We start from the raw sequence: 24180 nt of genomic DNA, 5'->3' as shown, positions 1-24180 counted from the left end.
AGCATCTCCAAAGAAATGGTCAAATTCAAAACATCAAATTTAAATTTGATGGCAATTTGACATATTATCAATATTTTCATTCCACCCAATATGGCAAAATTTATAGCTTCATTTATTTTTTTAAACAAAAATAATAAAAGTTGGGTTGTTATTGGTTTAAAAATAATAAAGTAATACTTAAATATGCTAGCATTTAAGGTAAAATAAATATAATGCCTTTGGAAATAGCAAAATATAAAATAGCTTCAAATTTAACATCTCTTTGTCCATATCAGCTTAGCCTTCTTTTCCATGTGATCTTTGACATCTCGGTTGGAGTAAATAGTACGTCATTTGTTACCGTTATATGTCTATGTGGCATTTTTGACATCTCCTTGGGAGGAAAAAAGGAAATTACAAGTGCGAAACCATTGCTAGACGTATCGTTCCACATGGATTTTACCCTTGAGGTGAACCCAAAAGAAGTCTTTCACATGTCGTAGCTACAATTCAACTACCCAAGATCAAATTTTGGTGGGTTATTATACAAAATGATCCTTGAGATTTACATGATCAATAGAAATGGTCCCTGAGATTGAAAATCAATAGAAATGGTCCCTGAGATTGTTCACTATCCATGATTTTGGTCATTCCGTTAAAAATGATTTTGGGCAATTTTCAAAGCTTTGTAATTCAATCGTTTCTTAAACAAATTCGACCCATAATATATCAAAATGAAGATAATAAAGTGGAGAATAAGATTATACCTATTTGGAAGCCCAATGGTTGCCCTAGATGACCGGAAAATAGCCTGAAGGTGACTGGTCCGCGGGAAAACTGGAAAACTCGCTAGAAATTGGGTAAACTTTAAATGTTCAGAACTTCTTCAATACTCAACCAAATCGAGTGATTCAAAAATAAAAATACTACTTCTTGACAAGATTAAGAGAATTGTACATTTCGAAGGCTAACTCGCTGTGGTTTGGTCGGACAATGGCTCGAAAGTGGCTAACCATTTTCGAGTTAGCCACTTTCGAGCAGTTTTCCGGCCAAACCACGGCGAGTTAGCAGTAAAGAAAGATATCCTTCTCTTCGTCTCGTCGAGAAGTATGATTTTCGTTTTTGAATCACTCGATTTCGTTGAGTATTGAAGAAGTTATGAATGCTTAAAGTTTACCCAGTTTTCCCGCGAACTAGTCACTTTTCAGACTATTTTCTGACTATCCACAGCAATCATTGGGCTTCCAAATAGGTATAATCTTGTTCTACACTTTCTTATCTTTATTTTGATATATTATGGGTCGAATTTGGTTAAGAATCAATTGAGTTACGAAGCTTTGAAAATTGTCCAAAGAGTTTTTAACGGAATGACCAAAATCATGAATGGTGGACAATGTCAGAGACCATTTCTATTGATTTTCAATCTCAGAGACCATTTCTATTGATCATGCAAATCTCAAGGATCATTTTGTATCATAACCCAATTTTGGTGGCTTCACTATGCGACCGTTTGGTGTGGTACCAATTTCAACTACCTTATATTTTGCTTTTGTTCATTTCTTTTTCCATAAAAACAAGCAAAAGAGAAAAAGAAAAGTAAAGGTAAAAGCCTTATCCTTGTAATCAATCAAAGGGAAAAACACGTCTGATGAATCAAAGATAATCTTCTTTTCACTTTCTCGGTGAAGGAAAGAAAAGGGCCAATAATCTGAGATGCCCAACAAAATAAAAGCACTGCAAAATCATGAAAAATATGTAGCTAGAACATGTGAGAGTTTTAGTAGGTCCATCATAGAAAATTCTTGGATGTTCTAGAACACTCGGTACTTCAGGTGTTTTAACTATTAGATTTTGATTTTTTTTGTATTTTTGAATAAAGATTTAACGGTTAAAACACATGGATTACCAAGTACTCCGGAGCACCCAAGAAAGTCCCGGTCCATTATATTCACTTTGTGGAAATGGTAGTGTTATTTACACTCCTTTTACCTCCACACACACTCATTAAGTTTTGTCCATGAATCGTTTTTAATTCATTCGATCCAACAGCCAAAAATTAAAATAAGTGTGTGAGAGGTAAAAATAGGTATGTAGATAGTACCGTCCTTTGGAAAATGCAAATTATTCATGAATTTTAAAGCCATTTTAAACAGGACTAAATATAGAAAGTTTTGATTACCCATCACATGGAACCAATCTCCATCAGGTCTCCAACTGATATGACTTGTTTAATTCAAGCGCTTAAGAGTTAAGATAATGCTGATAACAGCAATTCCGTATATTCTAAAACTTTCTATATAACTGTCTAAATTCCAACCGCAATCAGACGGATACGAATTGACAGTCAACTACAATGCAGATGATAGATAAGAAATATCTGTTTCCACATGAAAACTTGCTATGCCACTTCAACTAGAACAAAATCTGAATATCACAAACCATTTCACCTTAGTTCCAACATGTATTCTATTATTACAATTCATCGGCACCGAAGCTGCCAGTAGCACTAAGCCGAGGGAATCATAGGTTCCCGTCAGCTAGTTGACCTTCACAATTAGACAAACATCAAAAGGCAGTGCATTTTGCTACATTTACCTTAGTCGGGCAATGCAGTTCCGCGCTCAAGATTGTTTTTGATTTCCAACGTGTATTTACCAAAGGCTCGCTCAATCTTCTTGTTGAAATGCTCATTGCGGTCATTGATCGAGTCAATATCTTTCTCATCGTGGAACCTCCTTCTCCTGCTGAAGGAAGCCTTCTTCTCTTCCCGATCCTTGAGTTCCTTCACCATCTTGTCAAGTTTATCCTCTGATATCTTTGGAGCCTGCACCATAAAAATTAAATTTTAGGGGTTTGAGTCCAATTTCAACCGGAGTACGAGGAACCATCAGATTTCCTCAAAAGAAAAATACCTTCCCATATTGGAGGCTGGAAGCTTCACGATAGAACTCCGGATCAGCTTCTTTCATCCTATTGTATTCTTCCAAGTCAATATCAATGTTCTTCGTCCGCTTTTTGTATGCATTGTACAGAGTTTTCTGATTGAAAACTGTCAAACAACATGTCAGCTCACATTTTGGATTTACATATCTATAAAACTACAAGAGCAAAATTGGATATCAAGTTCATCTTTCTATCTACAATGTTTAGTCTTAATGCACCACAACTGGGCAATAAAGAATTGTGATGTGCGTGCAAGCATGCATAAAAGTGAACAGTTGACAATACAATATGTACATACCCCAATTAGTATTCAGTCAAGTTGCATACCCGAAACTTTTGGAGGGGAAGTATACATACCCTAATTAACTAGAGCATATGTATAGCATAGAACCGAACAAATAGTTAATCAATCTAGGCTTCTCTAGCTCTTGCTCTTGCTTAACCCTTGGTTAAGCAGGTATTTCCTTTCCCCATACACCCTAAATATTCATATCTATTGTTCATTAATGTTAACCTAAGCCATTCCAGGTTCCATCAACAAACTTTCTCTAAAATCCTATGAGAACAAAAGCAGATTGAACTTGATAAATACAGCTAGAAGTATGTTTTGTAACAAGGGAACATGAAGAGCACATGTATTAACAAGGAACTGAGGAGAAAATCCAAAATTTTAACCAAAAAACTAAGAATAATAAATTACTGAGCAGAAATTGAAGAGCATACCATCCCAGCCAACTGGGGCAGGATCCTTTTCCCATTTCTTATATTTTTCCTCTGCCATCTCTTGCGTATCTAGCATGTATGCACTTTTCATATCCAAACCATTGGCATCTAGAAGTTTGCCGATTCTTTTCTTCCTCTCTTCAACCCATTTTTGTTTCGAAATTCCCCTGGACTCTTGTCGGGGTTCCAGTCTTTTCTTTTCGGCCGTAATCTCCGTTTGATTTTGTTTCTTTGCCTCACCCTATGTAAAAGTTACAGTTAAATAAATAGACGAAAGAATGGAACAGCTTTCTATTTAAATATCTGATCAACTTTGCGACAGTGCCATCTACTTCATAAAGTTTCAGAAAACCTTACCAATTTCTTCCTCAATTCCGCCAATTTTCTCTTCCTCCCTGTTAAGTTTTGGAAGTCTCCTTCCATATTCTCCTCGAGAGGATGGGCATCATCATCATCAGCATGTTCTTGAGGATAGGCATCGCCATCATCAGCATGTTCTTCAGGATCTGATTGGATTTGAGGCATTCGAGCCTTGGCTTCGGCAATAACTGTAAAGCAATACTCGCTGCATTCATGGTATGGATTGGATGCATTTCTGCAATCCGGGTGAACTCTTTGCTCATCAGACATATTTTCCGCCCTTCGAACCTTCTATATCTTTGCTACTACCTGAAATCAATACTCCACCAATTAAACCTAGCTCCTGAAGTTCCTTTCTAGTATCCAACAAAATCCCAAAAATCCGGTGCTTTGTGCAAGACCGACCAACACAAATCAGAAAATCATAACCATCACTATGTTTGGCAGCCGAGAAAATTGAAAAGGATACAAGAACGAATAAATACTACAAGTTCTAGAAAACTAAGATACAATCAACAAAAAGTAAAGGGACTAGATGGAATTACAAAATTAAGCTTCCTAATTTACTTAATTCGAAAAAACAAAAGGAAAAAATTTGAACAATTTTAAAGTCATTGTTTTATTTTGCTTAAACATTCATCGAATTATCGGCAACCAAACCAAATCAGACTCAACCCAACAACCTACAGAACAATGCAAAATCAAAACTGAAAGAAATTGCGAAGATAAAGGGATGAACCTGCGCGAAGATTTGATTCGATTGGCGAGCTCACTGCTTCTAGGTTTAGGTTTTGACTGGGGAAAGAGGATGAAGAACAAAGGGCTTAGGACTAACGCGCGAATTGGACGAATGAGATTCGAAGAAAAAGAAAATTCCTTTTTGCTTTTTTATATATTTGGACGGCGATGTGGTTGTTTTTCTGAGTGGCCCAACATGAAGAAAATAGAAAGGTTGTGATAACTAGCCCAATCAGCCCATAATCCAGCAGCATGAGAAATTTTTAGGTACGGCTGCTCGTGCCACGCCACACGTCTAAAATGAGAAATTCCGGCGTCCGGTAATTGGACCACGTGTTTGTGCGGACCCAGATAAAAAATAACCTACCCATCCCCTAAGTCGTTATGCTAACCTTGGTCCTACTCCTTCTAACAATCCCTAATCCGGCATTCGCGGAGAAGGTCTTCTCCTTTAAGACACAAGGAGGCTACACATTCTGACGACCAAAATGGGTCAATTCGGAATCTGAATGTAGGAATTCCTCTTTGTGTATGTCAACAATTGACGTAAAATGAGTGTCTGCATATAAGAATCTTTCCATCGGCGCACAAATTTTCTAACAAAAATGTATCAATATTTCAATTCGACGTCCTAAAATCAAATCTCACATCCAAGTAACCCTAGAATAAATTTGACAATATTGCTACAAGTATGATCTGATCAGATTTCTCCCCCAAAATTTCATCAAACCCCCCTCCAAAGGCCTAAAATCCCATGGGACAAAAGTGTTACAAGTATGGTCTTCAGTTGTCAAATATAGCACAAACAAGAACCCTAGGAGTTTATAGGGCATTATGCTAACAACGGCTCCTTTCTATATGTACAGCTATTTAAAGCGGTTGAGACCATTTAACTCTCATCGGAAATCCTGTATTCGATTATCTCTCCTCCCATAATTGTCTACATAAAAAGATGGTTGAAGTTTAAGACCATCTCCAAATGATAAGTCAAATTTTAAAAATAAAAATTTATTTTAGAGGCTTATGTGACACTTTGACTTTAAAAAAAAAAATTTATTTTCCACTCGATATGTTAAACGTAAACTATTATTTATTGCATTATTTATTTTTCATAATTGTAATAAGTATTTTTAAAACAAAAAACCATAATAAAAATAATGAAAAGCACATTAATTATAAAAATATATTTGAAATTGCTGTCACCAACAACCTTTGTTGTCAATCCACATAATGCCACATAAGATTAGCATTTCGGTTGAAAAACACTAATGATGTCTTCCTTTACCGTAATTGTTGATGTGGATTGTTTGACTCCTCCTTTAGAGATGCTCTAATCAAGACGATATAAACAGTAAACATCATGCACAAGTACAAGAACTACGTAAACTTTAAATCATTTATTTTTCAACTACTTTCTTCTAGCTTTCTTGTGTTCATATATATGAAGCAAAAAAAATAAAAAAATAAAAAATATAAGTGACATGATTCTCAAATCACCGAGTCAGTAGGGTTCTACAACCCCAGAATCCTCAAATCATTTTTAGTACAAGTACCAGATAGCGAAACCGACACGATACATCCTACATTTACTTCATAGCTACAAACATAAAAGGATGTACCAGACTATCGTTTCAACCTTCATAACATTTTATATATTACCTTCATATTACAGGTTGCAGTTGCTTGCTTCACAAGACTTTGTCCAACAACGGTTTACTCGGAAGATTTTCGACCTTGGACTTCATGTTACTAACACTGTCACTCAAGACGGAAGATTTAAGCTCGAGCTCCCGCAGGAGGGCTTTCATTTCAGCAACTTGCTTCTTGGCATTGACAACCTCCTTTTCTTTCAGAACCAGAGCCTCAATTTGCGGTTCAAGTTCTTTCCTTGTGGATTCTAAATCACGGTCGCAGTTTGCCTTTGCTACTTCGAATGCTTGATGCTGAGCGAGGAGTTCAATGGATTCTGCACATTCGTTGATCAGAAAGCGGAGCCAACCAACATCCATTCCCGAAGATTCTACATCCTTAACCATAGATAACATTTGTTTGACTTTAGGCTTTGTCAGCTCCTTAATTGGCGTTCGCTTCAACTCTTGGACTATATAACATACACACTCGAGATAATAAGAGCGCATGGCAACTGATTCCAATTGACAGCTTGCGGCTATATCACCATATTTTTCCATGATTGACTGGAGAATGGAAGAGAAACTTCCCTTCACACGGTATTTTCCCACAGAGACACTGGCATCAGAAATAACAGATCGTGTATCGTCATCATCACTATCTTCAAAAGCATGGACAGTACCTGAGAAACTAAATCTTGAGTCGAAAGCTGATCCAGTAGAGCCTTCTCCTACATTGCTGACAGTATGATTTGAATCAACTCCAGGTGAATGATTAATATTTTCCTTGTCTTCCCCATTACTGGGTGGTTCACTAGCGACGTAAGTAGTACCATTCTCTCGAGGGTGTTTGGGATTTTGAGGCTGTCAGAGGGAGAGATAGCATAAGAAAGGAGTCAAAGTGATACAAAAAAAAATAATAATAATAATAAAATAAAATAAAAACAGAATTAGTAAAGAAATTGTGTGAGAGATGGGGTGGAGAAAGAGCACACCATTGTGATAATTCCAGATGGTGGCACTAATAGAGAAGACGGAACTTGATCCTTGTTGAATGAAGCATCTTTTACTTCAGCAGACGGTGGAGAATAAGATTTATGCTCACCATTCCCTATTTTAACCTCTTCCTTAATTTCACCGGATACATTGTCAAGCTCTTCAGGGCGCTTTGGTCTGGAACCAGGCCTTTGTCTGCCAAATATAGGATCATCAAACACGGAGCCTGCAATTAAAGCGGACCAGATGTTATGAAATAATAGCATGAATACGTCACCATCCATGTGTACGTCTACATGGGAGGTGGAAGAGGACTGAATAAATAAATCCACAATCTCAGGTAGAAGAAGATTTATGCTCACCATTTTCTACTTGCACTATTTCTTCAGATCGAGAATCAGAGGGATAAATTACACCTCGACCAGTTGCATTCTTAAGCTCTTCAGAGGGCTTTGGCTGAGATCCCTGCTTCCTTCCGCCGAGTATAGGATCATCAAGGACACAGCCTGCAGTTAAAACACACCATAAATTAGGAAAAAGAAGTGTGATTACATCTGCACCCATGAGTATGGCAGGGGAAAGAGGAAATGAATAAACACATTCACTATCGGTCAGGTGAAGGGAGATTTACGCTTACCGTTCTCTAATCTCACATTTTCCTTTGATGGAGATGACTGAGCATCTAAATGATAAATCACACTTTGGACAAGCTCCTGAGGGGTCTTTGGTCGGGATCCCTCCCTTTGTTTGCCCAATATAGGAATATCAACTATTGAACCTGCCATTCAAGCAGACCATTAAAAAGGTGAACCGGGATTACAGTCCATGAGTATCATGTGCATGGCCAGTGCAAGGGGAATGAATAAATTCACATTCCGGTTATTCCCTGCACAACCACAAAAGAGCTTCTCTTGCCCAGGATCTCATAGAAATTCAAATGAAACATTTGTATTCCAGTGCAGAACCTTGGGCATTCTTAAGGCAAGCGTGAAAGCAAATTATGCTTATTGCATTGCGGATTGGCTATGAATTGATGGCATTCCTAGGACAGGGGAATGAAGTGCTGTCGGTTTTCCGCACCATTAAGAATGGCAATGCCATGAAAGGATAAATGAAGCGATGGTGAAACAAAAATATGTTACTTGGGAAGAGCATCTAATTGTTGTCAAATGGAAAACATTGGTTTGACATATGGAATCATTTGCAGCTTGCTACTCTATCTAGCTTTTCTATTGTTGCAGTTCAGAAAAGGGAAAATGTACATATAACTTAACAGTCTATTGAGAAGTCACCACACGAAAGCAGGGAAAAACCTGATTCTTTTTTGCCCCCACGAGGTTCGGCACCAACGGCTCTTTGGCGGAAGAATTCAGGGTCATGGTAAGGATTGGATGCTCTTTTCTCTTCAGCCCCCCTTTTTTTGTGCTCACCATATTTAAAACTGCTGCCAATATCTTTGGAAAAGAAACGAAATGAGAAAAAAAATCTAAAATCTCCAACTTATACTCAGAAAATGCTTAAAAGAAAAGACCCTTGAAGAAGAAACTTCTCAAAACCAATAATCCAAGGCAAGAAAACAATCTCGAACCAATAATTCACTACACCTCGTAAGGCCATGCTATTTTCTAATCAATCAAGACAGAAAGACACATCTTCATGGATAGATTTTGAAAGAGAGCCGCAAGCAATTCAAATTTAATAGAATTATATGAATGAACAATTGCCAATCACTTAACACAAAACACAGACCAGATAATCCAAGCAGTAAAGATATGAGCAATAAGCAATAACATGAAATGCCTGCGAAAACATGGGCGTTCACATTTTGCAACAAACCAGTCAGAATTCATATTGAAAACAAATGCTTTGATCTCGAAAGTACGAAAGCATTTTTTAATTGCGGTTAAATAAAAGTAAACTAAAGTGCTCAAATAATTCCTGAACCAGATTAGTAATCAGTTTGGTGATGTTTTTTGGGCAGGGACTAAGAGAATACATGTTAAGAACAGAACAATAACACAAACCTGATTTCTTTTTCGTCACCTTTCGGCCCTTCCCTTCAGCAATCTTTCTCAGGCAAATTTCAGTGCATTCATGGTAGGGATTGACTACATCAACACATTCGGGGTGTATTTTTCCGATCAGAGACATCTCTTTATTGAGATCACCTACAACCCTGCAAATCATAACTCCATTAAACAATTTTGAATTTTTATTAACCAGAGACATAGAAGGTTCTGAAATTTATTTTTTCCAAATTAACAAACTTTCCTCAAGAACTTGGGAATAATCAGCTGAGCATAAAACTGAAATCCAATAATTCTTTTCAAACCAATAAAAAAGTTTTTTTTTTAATTTTTTTTTTAATAAACCATGAAAATGAACTCTCAGAAACTCTTGCAACTTCAATAAATTTTCATTTGGTTGATGATAAAACATAGAAAAAGAAACCTAAAAAGTTGAACCTTTCACAATCAGGCAAATAGCAAATAAAGCTAACAAGAATATCAAAGTGCACCATGCAATTCAGTTCAATTCAATTCAACCAGTTAGCTAAGCTGCCATGGTAATCTTTTCACATGATAAGAAAACCCAAAAACTGAAATCACAACAGAAACTCAATCCCATTGGACTTCCCCACCTTTTCTCAGCAACCAAACAGAGTATGAGAAGCAATCTTCAAAAACAAGAACATGCACACACCATTTCCCAAACTTTGTCATCACCAACCATAACATCATTCATAAGCATACAAATTTCAACCTTTTTAACAGACTCCCATGAACACAAACATCAAAAAACCACCAAAACCAACAAAAACAACAACCAAAACAAAATTTTTACGGGCCAGATTGAGAGAAAAGACCTTGAATTCAATTGGGTTTTCTGGGTTTTCTGCTTTTGACCGTCTGGCGATTCAACAAGATAAAAGGAAGCGATTTATGTGTGAAGCGCAGAAAAAAGGACTAACGTTAGGGGAAGAGCTCTCTTGTTTTGACCATGGCGATGACTAATAAGCCTTTTTTTTTTTTTCTTGAAAGCAAATAAATAAGCCGAAAAAAATTCACAGCTCTTCCAATGTCAAAACGTTTGGGTTTTCCACGTTGATTAGTAGGCAGTCCTCACGAGACAAATGCATGTGCGACCTTTTCTTTCACGAAGGCACTTTTGGTGACGATCTGGCTGACGCTCTTGTGGTTCCTACTACTATAATTATAGCCCACCACTTTTGTGGAGGTAAAAGGGTTGTGACATCTACATATTATTTTTTATTTGTCACATTTTTTTTTTTTTCAGCTGTCGGATCAGATAAATTAAAAAATATTAAAGACAGAAATTAATAAAGAATATGTGAGAAGTAAGGGTATGCTTATGTAAAATCAATGACCAAAATGCGGTCCTTAAAAGGATTTTCATTTTTAAGCCTTGGTAGGCAATGCTTTTTATTTATATTTACATTTTAGGGCAATTTTTTAAATAACTAAAAATTAAATTTGAATCCCCAAACGAATAAGACACTCACTCGTCATATCACATTAATAGACACAAGTTCATCGTTGTAAACCCGCCATTTTCTTAGGTCAAATAGTTCGGCACTTAGATGTTGTAAAATTATTAAACAATCAATTATCCTTATTTCTTTGGAAACACTTTTGTAATGTATCAATATAATTTTATAAGGTATACATCCACATCGTATATACAAATTTTTTAATTTTGTTTTGGAACTTTTTCAATTGACCAAAGTGTTTAAAACGACACATAATGAGTTTGATAAAATTTATAATGATCAGAGGCAATATGTACAAACTGAATTTGGGTCATAAAATTTTAATTTGAGTAAGGTATTTGTTTCCGTCCCTAATAATTAAGGTAAAGTTTGTGTATAATCCCGTTAGATTTTTTATTTTATTTTATTAAGATACTATTGGATTTTGGTTCCCTAATTCAAATACAAAAATAACACCCCAAAAGAAAAATTCAAAGACAATTAAATATTTCAAGTAATGGTATTTTTTTTTTTTTTTTTTTTTGTATTTGTATATTTTGGCATACTTGTAACATCTCATATCGTCCAAGGGAGTGGATCCTATAATGCCTTATATGTATATTCTCATCTCTACCTAGCACGAGGCCTTTTGAGAGCTTACTGACTTCGGGTTCCATTGGAACTCCGAAGTTAAGCGAGTTCGGGCGAGAGCATTCCCATGATATGTAACCCACTAAGAAGTTTTCGTGTGAGTTCCTAAAAACAAAATTGTGAGGGTGTGGTAGGGGTCCAAAGAAAAATTGTGAGGGTGTGATAGGGACTCAAAACGGATAATATCGTGTTACGGTAGAATCGAACTCGAAATGTAATGGAGTCCTGACCGGGACGTGACAATACTTGTCAAGTTCTCATGTTTCACATCACATGTGCAACTTTGTTCTAGATATTTTGGTCAATATAGAAATTTTGTTATTGACCAACTGTTTAAAACATGTATACGCTTGTATTATATTTTTTTCATTTTTTAATGTTCGATGACTTCGTTTATTAAAAAAAAATTCGTGCAGTGGAAGATTTTAAATTCCAGTCTTTCTACAACAAAAAATTCCCCTAAACGAAGGTAGAAGTGATTTCAAGTTATCTTAAGTATTTCATTAATAAAAAACGAATACGCCTAGAAGCATCGGCCTTTGATCATAACAATTCGATTTGACGGAGTCATCAACATCAACGCACATTAACATAAGCCCCTGTATTTTATTTTCCGACCTTTTACCTAAATTGATCTTATTTTCTGGTAAAGTTGGAGAATGGTTATGGGCTCAATTTACATAGAACTTTAACAATCAAACAGTTTAATTTTCAAGTTGTATTTTATAGATCATTTTTGTAAAATATTAGTCAAATCGGAAATATTTGAAGCATCTAATTGAGTTTAAAGAGATTGACGAACACTATAATTTAAGAAATATTGGAATTTTACCGTGACAATCAAATGAGTAAATGGTTTTGGATTGAATTGATTTTTTGTAAAGTTGATCCATGCATGAAGATTAAAAAAAAAAAAAAAAAAAAAAAAAAAAATTCAGATCGTTAAAGTTGATCCATGCATGAAGATTATACAATGAACCCCGCAACTAGTCCCTTTTTTTTTTTTTTTTTTGAAAAAAATAGAAATCCCTTTATAGCCCTGTCATTCAAAAATTGATATAAGGTCAAGTTGCGTAGGTCATCCTCTGGTCATTAGAATTCAATTTCGTTTAATTAGGACATAAGTTAGAATACACAAACTAGTTCTAGAAGCTCAATCTAGCTAGTTGTATTTTGTACACAATACACCTCGCCTCTAGAAGCTCAATTTTGTCAACTTTGTACATCATCTCATCTACCTCTGGCTCAATTAATTTGCAGTAAAGTCATCATTTTACCAACCCTTTTTTCTTCGCTCCACAGAAATGGTAGGAACATGTGGTTAATTATAAAAACTTTTAATTTATTTTTCTTGCATTTTAATGTCGACGAGTAGAATATTGGACCGCTATACTTAGGTGAGGAAATAAATAATAAGATCCCAATTGATTTTTCCAACACTGTTACATGATCGCTTCTCTGCCAATAAACAGAAGAACAGAAAATTAATGTCACGGTCAATAATTCAGAGAGTTCAGTTTCTCCTGCAACATCTCCAATGCAAGGATTCAAATCTTATATTGGAGTTCAAATAGAAAACAAAACATTTTTAATGCACGTGAGACTTAAAACTCAAAGATAAAGTAAGACCCATGTTTGGGTTTCAATATGAGATTTGAGTCTAAGTTGGAGCCTTTGTCAACTAAAAAAAAACAAAAAACAAAAGGTAATGGTAGAGAGATTAAATTTGTAGACTAAACTTACAAACTAAATGATGTGTTATCAATAGGAAATGAGCACGTTTATCAACGTTTAAGTAATAATCCAATCATCAACTTTCATGTCATTTAGTTTACAAAATTTAGTCTCTCTAACATTACTAAAAAAACTGTTATTCAACCAAAAAAAAATGAGATTTGAGTTTTTCAATGCACACAACCAAATTATTAAACCTCAAAAATGAATTTTGAGTCAATTATTTTATTTTTCAATACAAAGACTCGGGACTCAAAACGAGCCTATTAAATCGTCTCAATTACAAAGACTCGAATCTTAAGACTCAAAACGAGCCTATTAAATCGTCTCAACAAACTATGTGCCTTGAATTTCTTTATTACCATTTTTTTTTTTGCTTTTCAGTGCCACGAAGATAGAGATGGCAACGGTTCGGTTTGGGGACGGAAATGCTAAATTCATCCCCATAACCACGAAAATTAATCATATACATAACCGCAAATTAACTATCGGGAATTATCCATAACCATATCCACCGGGTAACGGATTTTCAATCGGTTATCGATTATATCCATCTTCGTCAAAAAACCAAAAAAAAAAATTATATTTATCCAATTGACGCATTATAAATTTTAGTAGATACTAATTCCTTCATTAAATAGCAACATCCAATTACAAAAAACTAACAATATATTTGAAGTTGTTCATGATAACATGCACCAATTTCTTAATAGTAAGACTCTTGAAGAGAGATGAATTTGATAAACTTGTAATATTTGATAATTGATATATAAAATGATTCAATGAATTAATTTGGTTGAGTATAACAATAAGAGTATTGAATTGATGAGGTTGTTGGTATGCCTCATGCATGATGTTTGGTGCATTATAAAGATAGTATAGGGTTTGATGCATGCATAATGAATTAGTATAGGGAGGATTCGGTAAATTGAATAAAATTATATTATATATTCGGGTCGGATTCGGGAACGGATACAGATTGGAGACTCCTATAACTATATCCAAAACCATAACCGAATAAAGTTCATGGTTTTTCCCCATATCCATATCATACCCGAATTTTCATATCCAAATCCAATCTGTTCGGACAGTTATCCACGATTATGGAGTTTAACGGTTAGAATTGTCATCTCTACACGAAGAGGCTTGAGTGAAAGAGGATTGTGGTGTGCCACTGTTGGAAATGCTGTCAACCGACAGAGAATGTGTTAGCGCGAGTTAAAGTATCATTAAGAGCTTGCTAATACTAACAACCGACAGGGTATGTGTGCCACTGTTGGATACGCTGTTCAATTTTTACTTCACGTACATAATGTAATCTACACAAACGAAGCCCGTTTGCACGTTTTTGATAAATAAAAATCATTTAGCCCTTTAATAAGCCTGATTTTTATTTGTTTCCCAAACACATACATGTATTGTAATGTAATAGCGATAAATCATAAAGGCATGATGCTTTATCAACAATTTGCTCATATACGCATGAGTACCATTAGCACAACTCTTAAGTTCATCTTTTCGTAAGATGTCACTAGTTTTGTTAGTACTAGCAAAGTTCACTAAATGGATAAGGGTGGTGATATTTTGCTTCACACATTCTTTCAATTATTTAATAGCTTTTGATGTAATAGCATATAAGATGATGATTTTCGCACTATTTTACCTCACATACATCCTAATATATTATTAAATAATTAAAATAGTACGTAAGAGATAAAATGGATTGTGTAAAAATCATCACCCAGAACTAGTGACATCCTAGCGTGATTTCAACAAGAGCTTGCTAATACTAACAAAACTAGTGACATCCTAGTGTGATTTCAACATACATCTATACCCAATGAAATTAAGGGCCTGTACCATGCATAATTATATAGTTATCAAATTAATGATGGAGAATACCTTTTAAGTAACTTTCATTTTGTTAATAACCTGTATGTGGTGGGCTGTTAACCGGCCATTTCATCTAAACGGGAGACAAGTCACGAGCCCTAATCTTACACCAGATGGCACTTCCTTGTGATATTGCTTGTTTCTGTTTTCGGTTGAAACTTCCAAGTTCCCAGTAGTAAAGGTAGTTGAAACACGAAACAATATCCTGAAGCCAAACGAATAAAAGACTAGGTGAGGTAGTTAGGGTTCTAAACGCCAAATCAGGTCATGCGATTTGCCTTTCCCATAATTTCCAACTCAAATATAACATTTTAGATTTTTTTTTTTTTTTTTATCTAAAATATCTCACTATGTCGTTTTATTTTAAAAGAACTCGTTTGAGACTTCTTTTAACAAATTAAAATGCTTCTAAAAAGAGATAAAAAAAAGTTCACAAAAAAAGTTTTAAAGTGTTTCTAAATTATAATTAAACAATTTTTAGTGCTTTGGGAATGAGCACTTTCAAGTAAATTTTGTAAAACGCTTAAAATTCCAGTAAAATCACTTATAAATTTTACTAAGCGACTATGATATATTAGGTAAATTAGAGTTTTTAAAGACATTAATTATTTTACTACATTATGAAACAACTGATACATATATACATGTATATATATTTGTATTGGTACCGATTGGTCATAACAATTTATATAAAATGAACGCACTTATATCATAATATGGTTTTATTTATGAGGTTACGAAATATAGTCGTGTAGCACTGTTGAATTAAAATATATCATTTTCTTCATTGGCAATAAGGAAATAAAAACAATTTTCTCTCCTTCATGCATGGGCTGCAGTTCACCAACCAAGGTAGCTAGCCAAGCCCTAAACACGTATATATAAAAAGAAACATTTGTGAGATGGGGAGGGTTCAACTGTTTTTTAATTCTTGGTTCTCGCTCACTGGAACCCAGAATAGAATATATATTGACGACTTTGTTTCTTCTCAGCTTGCAGAGATGTGTATCTTTCTGCGATACTGAGGTGAGGTGGATGCTGTACTGTCTGAGCTTAATTTTTGAATGATGAGTGTGAGAAGTTGTTAACAATTGCTATCGAGTAGTAAATTTTGCTTGGACCCTTCTAGCTACCTTTTTACCTTTTCTGATTAATATATTTTCTTTCTTGTTTGTTCTTTCATTTAGTAATTTTCTTTCTCTTCCCAGTGAAAACAGTCGGCTGCAATAGTCTTGGAAGCAAGAAGTACTAATTGTCATCTGACTGGTAGGGTTTGCATGTTCTTCTGTTGGGTGCATGTTAGTTGACAAAACTTGTTGCATAATAATAAACAAAAAAATTTGGAGCATTGTAAAGAACTCCCAAATTATGACAAATTTTAGCTGATTCTTCAAAATTAATTCTCTGTTTGAACAATTTGAAATTAATTCCATGTCTCAATTATTGACTAACGGAATATTTGGTGCAAAACTGAGCGCAGTGACATTATAAGATTCATACAGCTAAACCCACTTAGTGGTATAAGGCTTTGTTGTTGTTGTTTCGATTATTGGCTTTTCACAATTAATCATATTATTTTGCAGGTGGCATGAAAATCATTATGCAAAATCTGATTGATAGGCTTAGACCCCTTGTGCGTTTGAAAGGCTGGGATTATTGTGTTCTATGGAAATTGAGTGAAGACCAAAGGTTAATTAAGAGAGGAACTACTTAATGATCTGTTGCTAATTGAAATTAACTAAATATTACCCTCCTTATCTCTTCTTTGTGTGACAAATTTAAAGATTTTTTATATTTTAATTAGGTTTATTGAGTGGATGGATTGTTGTTGTTCTGGGACTGATGGAAACACTCAGACAAATGGAGGACAAGAGCTTCTTTTTCCAGTTTATCCTGTCCTTCCATGCCGGGATATAATGCACCACTCACGAACCAATTCTTGTGATCTTCTTGCCCAGCTTCCTTCTTCCCTGCCCTTAGAATCTGGGTACCTCTAAATATTATTTAGCCTTCATTTTTTGTATATTTTTAATCATTCAATTATAATTAGTACTAAAAGTAAAAACTAAATTGTGTTTGCACAGGATTTATGCACAGGCATTAATTTCAAACCAGATCATTTGGTTGAACTCTGCTAATAGAGATTTAAGTCCTACGGTATAGTGGTCGTTCAATTCTTTTAGATATTTTTAAGAAAAAAAATCCCCTCTTTGTTGAGCATATAATTAATGTAACTCTATACTCCTCATCACTTATTTTGCAGGAAAGAGATGAGACCAGGGTTTTGGTTCCAAGTGGTGGAGGGCTGATTGAGCTGTTTGTCTCTAGAGATGTATGATATATATGATGCTTAACTTTTAAACAGCTTCCTTTCAATTTGTTATTTTAGATCTTTCATGTAGAGAAATTCTTGCATATGCACGTCCATATGTGCCACCTCTCACACAAAAGTTGAGCCTGAGTTGGACCCAAATACAAAGGCTCACCTTTTGTATGAGAGTTGCCACATGCAAACGTTTATATGCTAGTAGTTCTCGTGTACATAATGTAAACCAACTATTTGAAACATTTGTGTCCTACATAAATTTTGTGAGAGATGGGGTAGGTAAGTGTCACAATTTATAGTTTTGCCCGCAACTAACAAATTCACACATTACAATTTTTAAGTATTTGCATTTTTTCCCACTTTGACAGGTCTCTGAAGACCAACAAGTGATTGACTTTATCACTGCCCAATGCAACATTTCACATGAGCAAGATATCCTGCTTAGTGCAAGCTGCAATGCAAGCACAAATACAAGCTTCACCGTGGATATAAACAACATGAGCAATGACAGAAGACCAAAGGCATTTCTTGTAGATGATAATGGGGGAAATGATCATCTAAACAACAATCATAGTTTCCAGCAGCAACCTGTTTTTCCTGCAATGGCATTGGATCACAATTCGAATTTGCCATGCGATATCTCAGTTGACCAAATCCGCCTATGCAGCACTTCCCCAATGAATTTCCTCCAAAATAGTAACAATAATAATGTCTATAATTTTGATCAGGGTTCACATGAGTCTTTGGGAGAGATGGGGCTTCAAGCTGATACTAATGCACAAAACTTGCATAATAATATTCAAGTTCCTGAGGGAATAGAAAACATTGAGCAGCAGGTTGTGGATGATCAAGACTCAATTAAACACGAGGGTGGAAGAACTGCAGATCATTCAGCTTCAGATTGCAGTGATCAGTTTGATGATGGTGGTGGCACGAATTATAGGAGAAGAACAGGAAAAAAGCCTCAGTCCAAAAACCTTGTGGCGGAGAGGAAGAGAAGGAAGAAACTTAATGAGAGGCTCTATCACCTCCGCTCATTGGTTCCCAACATTTCTAAGGTGATGACCACGGCATTATTATTATTATTTCAATTGTACTAGATGGATCTTTACACTTTCTTATGTGATAGTTGATAATTAATTAACAGTTGACAGTAGTAACTAGTGTGATAAGTATGTTGTCACATCATGTGGTCGGGCTAATGTTATATAAAATACGTGACATCTTTAGCAGAATCTAATGCCTACTCATTTTGATTCACAGATGGACAAGGCTTCCATACTCGGGGATGCGATTGAGTTCGTGAAGGAGTTGCAGAGGCAAGAAAAAGAACTCCAAGAGGAGCTTGAACAGCATTCAAATGATGGAGGATCTAAGAAAAGGAATTCCAATAATATCTGTGGAAACCACACCAATTTCCAGCCAGAAACTCTGAGTCAAAACGGAAATACCATTGCAAATAAACAAGAAAATGATGAGCTTCCAAATGGGTTTCATGTGGGAACAGCAGGAGACGTTGGCAATATCTCTAAACAAAAAAACCAAGACTCAGATAGTACTAATGACAGGGGACAAGAGATGGAGGTATGACTTCATCTTATATATGTTTTGTTAATTTAAAATTTCAGATAACAAAACGATTAATGGAATAATATGGTTGCAGCCACAAGTAGGGGTTACTCAGTTGGATGGAAATGAATTCTTTGTATCTGTATTCTGTGAGCACAAGCCTGGAGGGTTTGTGAGATTGATGGAGGCATTGGATTCTTTAGGCTTGGAAGTGACCAATGCAAATGTGACTAGCTTCAGAAGCCTTGTCTCTAACGTCTTCAAAGTAGAGGTAACCAATTATCTCCTATTTATTACTTAATTATGTAGCTCCTGACAACTGTTAAAGTTAATGTTAGCGAATATTTCGAGAGTCTTACTATAAAAGACAAAATCCCTCATTTAACAACTAAGTGTCAGACACACTAATTGACGGGTCTAATAATAGTTGGATCGATGAGTTTTTTTTTCTTCTTTTTCTTCAAACCGGTGCTTTAAGTGTTTTTGACATAACCAAGAGTTTTTATTTGTGAAAAGCACTTAAGTTTTTATTATATGTTAATTACGCAGAAAAGGGACACTGAAATAGTTCAAGCTGATCATGTGAGGGACTCCTTGCTGGAGATAACAAGGAATCCATCATCAAAAGGGTGGCCTGATATGATTGCTAAAGCATCAGGGAATGTCAGTCCATTGGATCATTTTCAGCATGATCATTACCAACAACACCATCTCCACGATTACCATGCTTCTTCGTACCAGCTTCAACATCTTTATAGTTAATTTAGCATAATCTACTAATTAATTATGTATTAAGCATTCTGATGAGAACAACTAGCGGGACAGATTATGGACATGCTCGACATGCGTTATGCGGTGATTTATGGTCTTTTGGGCCAAATACATGTTTGCTAGATCAAAACTACGTTTGAAGAGTTGAGATAATTTTTCTAATTTCCTGTTTCCTCTCTATTTCAAAGCTACGATTTGGTAAGAGTTTTTAAACACCAAAACAACTTGTATTCAGACCATCATATCATATTTTCAAATATAATTTGATAGTGTTCTCATATCAAAAATACTTAAAATATCTTTTTTAATATAGTTAAAACACTATTTTGAAGAAGAAGAAAAAACATTATTTCTAGAAATTTTAAGTATTTTCAAAACTGTATTTCAAGTGTTTTAAGCACGTACAGCGATTTAAGTATTTTCAAAACAGTGTTTTGAGGATTTTTTTTTTTTTTTTTTTCCCTAGAAACATCGTTCCTAGAAATTCCTGTTTCTAGGACTTAACCCTGTGCTTTTTTCTTTTGTTATTATTTATTATATCCTCCTTTTTCACCCAATAACTAAGAGCCTATAGACTATTCAATATGATGCAACTTCATTATGCATGTATATGTACTTGGAAATTCGCTACATATAAGTGAGGGAGCACGTTAAGAGTTTGAATTCCACGTTTAGGAAAGAAAAGACTTTGCAGATACTTGTAAGGAATTTTGGATTACTCTTCATATTGTTTATTGATGTTATAAAACCTCAACTTTCTTCCCACAAAACATGATTAATTTTAAAAGCTGAGGGGCTTCTTGGAAGATCTTACACATGCCTAGCACCATCCACATTTAACTTAAAGGTCCCAGATGGAGTGAAAATGGAGGATTAATTAAAGATTCACAGTAATTGGATCACTGCTTTTATTGCTAAAAAAAGGAGTTGGGGAAGTTCTCTATGCTGAGCTTTGGGTTGTTTTATGAGTTGAAGATAGCTAAAGCTAGAAATTTCTCTCATCTTATTATGGAGGTTGATTCTTCTTTGGTGGTCTCATTCATTATTTGCCTATCCTTAATCATCCTCTCTATGGTCTTGTCTCGGAATAGAGAAGTTTGATCATAGATAACTGGAGTTGTAATTTGCAACATGTTCATAGAGAGCGTAGTTTTGCAGCTGAACGGTTGGCCAAATTAGATTTAAATAGCTAAATAGATTTCCAAGAGCTTGGGCAGTCTCCTCCCTGTTTAGTTCAAACTCTTTCCGATGACTGTTCTGAAGTTGCTAGCTAAACTAGTTGCTCTTTAGGTGTTTCATTTTTTTCTTCTTCCATGTTACCCAAAAAAAGAAAAAAAAAAAGATCTTACACTTGAGAATACATCACAATTAATAGAATACATAAGACAAGAGCCTAACTAATCACTAGCTAATCTGAAGTAAACAATAACAGTTTTACAGGAAGATGACGTGTGATTAACAAACTTCACTAACAATTTTACAAGTACATGGCATGTGATAACAAACTTTGACTAAGAGGTGACTTGATGAGATTATTCTGTTTTGGCAATGAGTTGGCATCTGATGTGTGGAAGATACCATACCTCTATCCCTTCTTATTCCCTGTGCGATATAGGTTTGAACACAACCTAATCCAAAAGTAGGCATTTTGTGTTCACGGGTTGCCATTTCAGTTTAGGTTTCTTAGACAATTGGCCTTCCAATTTAGATTTTTTTAGTCAATTGCCCCTTCGGTTTAGTTTTTTTTAGCTTTATGGAGTAGTTGAAACATGAGCAAATGCATATACCAAACCCAAGTGAATGAAAAACTTTAGAAAAGTTTCAGCTCATTCATGCAATATGCTCTCATATTTACCAAGCCATCCTGTTTAATTACCGAAAGAGAAGAAACAAAAAAAACACAAAAAGAAATTAATTAGTTTGTGTAGTTTTTTATTAAGTTCTCTTTCACGCTACACTCATGCATGGACTTCAGTTCACCTACCAAACTCTCTCTATAAAAAAAGAAACACTTTTGTCAAATGCAAGAGTTCCAAATTGATTTACTTGATTTGATCAATTGACTGAAGTTATGGATCTCTACCTTTGCTTCATCTGCTTCCTCGTTTCTTCTTTCGTCCTCGTCGCGTTTTTCTTACTGACATGTGCAGGCACAAGAGGTAGCTATATATTTTTCTTCTCTCAGTTCTTGTTATGCACTCAACTAATTCGGTAAGGTTTGGGATTTTGAAATTAATGTTTTATCGATCGTTTACAGGTGGCATGAACATGATGATGACCCTGCCAAGCCTCAGACAGATGCGTGGATCTCTAGTGCGTTTGAAAAGTTGGAAACTGAGTGAAGACCAAAGGTTATAATTAGCTAGCTACTCTCTATTTCTTCCTTTTCCCAGTGACTTTTTCTGTTTTTTTTTTTTTTTAACGTTTACTGATGAACTGATTGTTGCGGTAGGAATGAAAAAGTACCTCAATCAAACTTTGAAGCTGAAAGGAAGAGAAGGAATAAGCTTAACGACGTATTCCATATCCTTCGCACTTTGCTTCCCAACAATACTGGGGTGATGATCAATTGCATTAAGTGTTTGTTTTTATTTTCAGATTAGTATTATCAGCGTTTTCATTTAGACATATGCAGAATAATGGGAACGTGCGCTGGCAGTTGATATGTTAACGAACAATTGATGTGATTAGTACGCTGTCACATCTTGTATTCAGCTAATGTGATTACAATCTTTAGGAGAAGCTCTAATATAATGCCTAATCATCTTGATTCTTAGATGGACAGAGCTTCCGTCATCGGGGACACAATTGCTTACGTGTCAAAGTTGCAGAGGCAAGTAAAAGAACTTGCTGGAGAGCTTGAACTTAACTCAAATGGTGGAGCAAAGGAAACTAGTTATATTTGTGGAAACAATAGCAATTTACAATCAGAGTTTCTCCGTCAAATGGAAACTATCATTGCAAACACACCGGAAAATGAAAAGATGGAGGTATAGACTAAACTAAAATCTTATATTTTTTAAATTTGGATGTATATTTGGAGTTCTATCTCTTTAGGTGATCAAAAGAATGTGAAACTAATTGCAGCCACAAGTGGAAGTAACTGAGTTGGATGTTAATGAATTCTCCGTGACTGTATTATGTGAGCACAAGCCAGGAGGGTTTGTGAGATTGATGGAGGCATTGGATACTTTAGGCTTGGAAGTAACCTATGCAAATGTGACTAGCTTCAAAACCCTGATCTTTAATGTCTTTAAAGTACAGGTAATTAACGTTATCTAAATTATCTTTAATACCCCAAGGCATTTTATTATATTTTATTAATATTAGCTGATAACTATTATGTTTGGTTGTGCAGAAAAATGACAGTACCGGTAAAATAGTTCAAGCTGATCATGTTAAGGACTCTTTGCTGGAGATAACTCGGAAACTGTCAATGGAATCCATCATAAGGGTGGCCTGAGAATCTGAGATGATGGCTAAAGCATTATATATATGGAATGGCAGATCAGTGGATCGTCACTCTTATCATGATCGTTACCAATAACACCATCTCTACAGTTACTTCGTCATACCACTTACAACATCTTTATCATCAGTCGATCATAATCTACTCAGTTCATGTATGAGTTAAGTAGGAGCATTCGGTTTCTTTCACTTCATGTCGTACGAACTTAGTTATAATGGTTATTTTAAATATACTTCATGTTTTTTCTTTTATTGGTGGAGGTGGGGTTTGAACATACGAGCATCAATGAGTTCAGAACTTCTTTAAAATAACACGAAAATATGTTTTGTGATTTTGAACTTCGCAAGACGCACACATACAAAGAGCTCATAGTTTAGTATAAAATGAATATTTTTAATTTTTGTAATACTCCATTAAATTAAAAAAAAAATGATGTTATTTATCTCTCTAAACATTTTTCCTTAAGTAGCCGTTACCACCTACCACTACAATCACTAATCTTACATCACCATCATCATCACCACAACCATCGTTGCCGCCCCACAATTGTCACCGTAAAAACTGACTTTCCTCGTATTAGCATAGAACAATTGTACACATATTTAGACAAGCAATGGAGTTAGTGTGTTCTACAGTTACAAAAGGCATGAATACAAGATAAATATAGAGTTAGAGCCTAATAACAACACAACGAAAATACATAGAGTTATTGCCTGATAACAACATCGGAAAGATCCCTTTATACGACCATAGTACTCCCTAAATAATGTTGAATTAATGCTTATGACTCCCTTAGACTCCCCCACAAACTTGACTCGGAGTAGGAGACAAGTTTGGAAACGAGAAGCTCAAAACAGTCTGTATCGAAGCCTTTTGTAAAGACATCGGCAAGCTCATGTGTGGAGGGAAT

General features: G+C 35.2%; 4 protein-coding genes across 7 annotated transcripts; 2 read left to right on the top strand and 2 right to left on the bottom strand.

Annotated features, from left to right (window-relative positions):
- Window positions 1-2359: 2359 nt before the first annotated feature.
- LOC137725756 (GCIP-interacting family protein) lies at window positions 2360-4919 on the bottom strand. Its single transcript, XM_068464537.2, has 5 exons — window positions 4745-4919; window positions 4003-4314; window positions 3646-3886; window positions 2892-3028; window positions 2360-2803 (listed from the first exon to the last, which is right to left on the bottom strand). The coding sequence occupies exons 2-5, from the start codon at window positions 4273-4275 to the stop codon at window positions 2576-2578; spliced, it is 879 nt and encodes a 292-aa protein (XP_068320638.1). The 5' UTR covers window positions 4276-4314; window positions 4745-4919; the 3' UTR covers window positions 2360-2575.
- A 1202-nt stretch (window positions 4920-6121) lies between these two features.
- LOC137726160 (uncharacterized) lies at window positions 6122-10470 on the bottom strand. Of its 3 annotated transcripts, none has more exons than XM_088694610.1 (7): window positions 10234-10470; window positions 9392-9543; window positions 8681-8821; window positions 8005-8145; window positions 7730-7873; window positions 7367-7593; window positions 6122-7235 (listed from the first exon to the last, which is right to left on the bottom strand). In XM_088694610.1, exons 2-7 carry the CDS (start codon window positions 9516-9518, stop codon window positions 6432-6434), a joined length of 1584 nt encoding a protein of 527 aa, XP_088550736.1. In that variant the 5' UTR covers window positions 9519-9543; window positions 10234-10470; the 3' UTR covers window positions 6122-6431. The 3 variants fall into 3 exon arrangements, with proteins under 3 accessions (XP_088550736.1, XP_068321141.2, XP_088550737.1); XM_068465040.2 differs by having other exon boundaries at window positions 10339-10421; XM_088694611.1 differs by lacking the exon at window positions 10234-10470 and adding an exon at window positions 10009-10116.
- A 5568-nt stretch (window positions 10471-16038) lies between these two features.
- Window positions 16039-19963, top strand: LOC137722971 (transcription factor ABORTED MICROSPORES). Of its 2 annotated transcripts, none has more exons than XM_068462112.2 (10): window positions 16039-16161; window positions 16344-16401; window positions 16719-16824; window positions 16940-17122; window positions 17220-17292; window positions 17399-17467; window positions 17830-18519; window positions 18725-19045; window positions 19125-19301; window positions 19580-19963. In XM_068462112.2, the coding sequence occupies exons 3-10, from the start codon at window positions 16724-16726 to the stop codon at window positions 19790-19792; spliced, it is 1827 nt and encodes a 608-aa protein (XP_068318213.2). In that variant the 5' UTR covers window positions 16039-16161; window positions 16344-16401; window positions 16719-16723; the 3' UTR covers window positions 19793-19963. The 2 variants fall into 2 exon arrangements, with proteins under 2 accessions (XP_068318213.2, XP_088550735.1); XM_088694609.1 differs by having other exon boundaries at window positions 16128-16239.
- Window positions 19964-21776: 1813 nt separating this feature from the next.
- Window positions 21777-23521, top strand: LOC137724370 (transcription factor ABORTED MICROSPORES-like). The gene is made up of 6 exons (XM_068463116.2): window positions 21777-21960; window positions 22059-22152; window positions 22254-22359; window positions 22579-22791; window positions 22889-23065; window positions 23160-23521. The coding sequence occupies exons 1-6, from the start codon at window positions 21873-21875 to the stop codon at window positions 23262-23264; spliced, it is 783 nt and encodes a 260-aa protein (XP_068319217.2). The 5' UTR covers window positions 21777-21872; the 3' UTR covers window positions 23265-23521.
- The last annotated feature ends 659 nt before the right edge of the window (window positions 23522-24180 follow it).

The sequence above is a fragment of the Pyrus communis genome, chromosome 5 (assembly GCF_041283825.1).
Source record: "Pyrus communis isolate YQ-2024b chromosome 5, ASM4128382v1, whole genome shotgun sequence".
NCBI lineage: Eukaryota > Viridiplantae > Streptophyta > Magnoliopsida > Rosales > Rosaceae > Pyrus > Pyrus communis.
The sequence above is the reverse complement of the archived record's forward strand: the minus strand, read 5'-3'. Positions and strand labels throughout refer to the sequence as shown.